General features: G+C 47.5%; 1 protein-coding gene across 1 annotated transcript; it reads right to left on the reverse strand.

Annotated features, from left to right (window-relative positions):
- Window positions 1-356: 356 nt before the first annotated feature.
- Window positions 357-3,509, reverse strand: LOC117829052 (the record flags this gene model as incomplete). The annotated part of the gene is made up of 2 exons (XM_034706576.1): window positions 2,153-3,509; window positions 357-1,891 (listed from the first exon to the last, which is right to left on the reverse strand). Coding segments are annotated over exons 1-2 (2,892 nt in total), but the record flags the coding sequence as incomplete, so codon positions are not given.
- Between the last annotated feature and the right edge of the window lie 465 nt (window positions 3,510-3,974).

Genomic DNA, 3,974 nt, shown 5'->3' on the forward strand with positions numbered 1-3,974 from the left:
GAAGTAAGTCATGTACAAGAGTTAAGCACGCCTGTGATAGATGTCCAAAGCCTTTTATTCATTATGTGAAATGTCAAAACACACTTTTACAGGTGAAATAATCTGAACTGTGTAATGAAGTAATACTCAACTCAACTCAACTCAACTTTATTTATAAAGCACTTTAAGAACAACAGTAGTCGGACACAAAGTGCTGTACAGAAACATAATGGATAAAAACAAACAATAAAAATCATAAAATCAATAAGAACAATAAGATAAAATAAAGTTAAAAAATAAAAATAAAAATAAAAAGGCACTGAAACAAGAGCAGGGTCTCATGCTGAGTCGAAAGCCAGGGAGTAAAAATGGGTTTTAAGACGACTTTTAAAAGTGGACAGTGAGGGGGCTTGTCTGACGGCTAAAGGAAGATCGTTCCACAGTTTGGGAGCAGCGACAGAAAAAGCCCTATCCCCCCTGAGCTTCCGCTTGGACCTCGGTACCTCCAGGAGCAGCTGATCAGCTGACCTGAGGCACCGAGCAGGGGCATAGAGATGGATCAGCTCAGAGAGGTAGGGCGGGGCGAGACCATTTAAAGATTTAAAAACAAATAAAATAATCTTAAAATGGACTCTAAAATGCACAGGCAACCAGTGGAGGGAGGCTAAAATGGGCGTTATGTGCTCCCTTTTACGTGCTCCAATTAAAAGGCGAGCGGCTGCATTCTGGACCAACTGGAGACGTGCGAGGGAGGACTGACTGATTCCTAAATAAAGTGCATTGCAGTAATCCAGCCGGGATGTGACAAAGGCATGGATTACTGTTTCAAAGTGCTGTCGTGCAAGGAAAGGCTTCACCTTTGCCAGCTGCCTAATGTGAAAAAAGCTGGACTTTACTATAGAGCTGATCTGCTGATCCATCTTAAAATCACTGTCAAGCTTAAAACCCAAGTTTGAGACTTTCGACTTAAAATAGACGGCCAAAGGGCCCAGATCAACCGGAGGGAGTTCACAAGGGCCACTGGGACCAAACACCATTACTTCTGTCTTTTTTTCATTGAAGTTTAGAAAGTTCAAAGCCATCCATGCTTTGATGTCTTCAAGGCACGCAAGAAGTGGTGAGAGGGAAAAGGCATTTTTCTTTTTCAGCGGCACATATATTTGACTGTCATCAGCGTAGCAGTGGAAGGAGATGCCATGCTTTCTCAGGATGGAACCCAGAGGCAGTAGATACAGTGAGAACAGCAGTGGACCTAAAATGGACCCCTGTGGAACCCCATACAGAAGCGGAGCTGAGTCAGAAACAGAGTTTCCAATGCGTACACTCATAGACCTGTTGGACAAATATGATTTGAACCATTCAAGTGCGGTACCACAGATGCCCACTAGTTGGCTTAGCCGAGCCACTAGGATACTGTGGTCCACCGTGTCAAAAGCCGCAGTTAGGTCCAAAAGGACAAGGATGACATGGTCACCAGAGTCATTTGCCAGGAGGATGTCATTACAAACTCTTAACAAAGCCGACTCAGTGCTATGGCGTGTTTTAAAACCAGATTGAAAAACTTCCAAGACTTCATGCTCGTCCAGGAATGACTTCAGCTGGACATGGATAACTTTCTCTAAAATTTTTGAGATAAAAGGGAGCTTGGAGATGGGCCTATAGTTGGCCAGCACACTGCGATCCAGGCCAGGTTTCTTAAGTAGGGGCTGCACCACTGCATGTTTAAAACTTAGGGGAACAATACCAGAGGACAGACTGCTATTGATGATGGCCAAGACTGACTGCCCTATACTAGGGAAAACCTCTTTAAACAGGCGAGGAGAGACAGCATCACAGGGAGAACCCGAAGGCTGAAGATGGTCAACCAGATCTTCTAAAAATGACAGAGACACAGACTCAAACCTATCAAGAGCTGCAGAACAGGGAACAGGGTCAGAGGGGTCAAGAACAGGAGCTGAGATGAGAGACCTTGCAGCAGCCACCTTATCAATAAAAAAGTGTAGGAAGCTATTGCATGATGCATGAGATGCCTCCAAGTTGACAGGCTGTGGGGCATTAAGAACAGTGCCAATGGTTTTAAATAACACACGCAGATTATGACGATTGGACTCAATAAGGTTTGACAAATATTCCCTTCTAGCCTCTTTAACAGTGTTCTGGTAGCATCGCCAACAGTTCTGTAAGATTTGGAATGAAACCTGCAGCTTGTCCTTCTTCCACCTTCGCTCAGCCTTGCGACATTCCCGTCTGGTTGCGCGAGTGTCCTCGTTCAACCAGGGCTCAGATTTAGCCCTGGGTTTCACAGCTTTTAATGGAGCCACAGAGTCCAGTATGGTCAGACAGGATGAGTCAAACCAAGAGCTGAGCTCCTCTGTGTTACCAGAGACAGGGTAGGCACAGAGCTGATCAAAAGCCACAGAGAACCGACCAGCAGTAAAAGGGTTAATAATCCTCCGTCTCTGAACCGGGGCGCGAGATTCAGAGACAGCACAGGAGAAATCAACATCAAACAGTACAGGCATATGATCCGAAAACACATTGTCACAAATCTCCACGTTTGACACGGATAAACCATGCGAGAGGACGAGGTCTAAGGTGTGTCCACGTTCATGTGTGGGACCAGACACACACTGCACCAGGTTAAAAGAGTCAATGAGGCTTATGAAGTCCTTTACCAGCGGCTTATCGGGACAACACACATGAAGATTAAAATCCCCAACAAAAAGGGCACGGTCATATTTGGGCATGAGCTCAGCCAGAAATTGAGAAAAATCACTGACAAAGTCCTTATTGTATTTGGGGGGTCGGTAAATAACAGCGCACAGCACCGGGTCGGAGCGACCCACTTCAAACATAGTCACCTCAAAACTTGCGAAAGAGGGTGAGTCGACGTACTGCTTGCATTTAAAGACATGTTTATAAACCGCCGCCGTTCCTCCACCACGACCCGACTTCCGCGGGGAGCTAAAATAAGAACAGCCGGCCGGTAAAAGTTCGACCAAAGCGCTACAGTCACCTGCACCGATCCACGTCTCCGTCACGCAGAGGAAGTCCAGGGCACAGGAGCTGAAGAAATCCCTCAGGATGAAAGTTTTGTTCGCCAGGGATCTGGCGTTTACCAAACCAATCCTGGTCGGAGCCGGGGCCTGCGGTTCGGTAGATCCTGGAGCCAGGGGCAGCGTCCTCAGGAGCTGGTGGTTCACCCCACACCGAGAGAGCCGAAGAGGGCAGAGGCGGCGGGGCTGGAGTCCCTCGACTGAGCCAGTGACAGGTACCAGGCAGACATCAATGGGGTCGATGAAACGCCGGGGCACAGTGACAGAAGGGAATAATCCATATCCTGCCCGGGGGAAAGACGAAGAACGTGACAGCCAGAGCTTCAGCTTCACAAGCCGACCACCGCGCCTGCCGCGGCGGCGAGGACGCCGCCGCCGAGAAGGTAGGGCCGAGACCCGGCACAGGTGAGGAGGGATCCCCGCCAATAGCGGGGGCAAAGTATTCCGTCCACCTCGATCAAATGCACTTAACATTTTGACATTTTGCCGGAGAGATAGAAGAGACTGGCGATCGTACATCAGCAGAGACTCGATTTGTTTAGTGCCAATAGATAATAACACCAGTACTACTAAGCAGAGCAGGAGAGGCAGGCGCCGCAGCCGACGGCCAGCCACACACACTGGCGCCATTTTTCCTCTCTCAACCTCTCTAATATCATAAGAATATATCAGTTGAAATAAATATCCTCCCAAAAACCTTGCAGCTTTTCATTCACAGATACAATTTCTTTGCAGGTTTGTCATTTTGCTTTGATTCATCGTAAAGTTGTTTAATGCCCCGTAGCAACGTAGCTGAGCTGACAAAGCCGCCGCAGCTAGAGACATTTAAAAACACAGTTTATTCATTCCCATCAGATTGCCTGTCTGAGTTCCTGTCTTCCACAGCTGAACAGACGAAGGCAGGATGTTTAGTTGGATGTTTCCACACTTAAGATGTCT

The sequence above is a fragment of the Notolabrus celidotus genome, chromosome 2 (assembly GCF_009762535.1).
Source record: "Notolabrus celidotus isolate fNotCel1 chromosome 2, fNotCel1.pri, whole genome shotgun sequence".
Classification (NCBI taxonomy): Eukaryota; Metazoa; Chordata; class Actinopteri; order Labriformes; family Labridae; genus Notolabrus; species Notolabrus celidotus.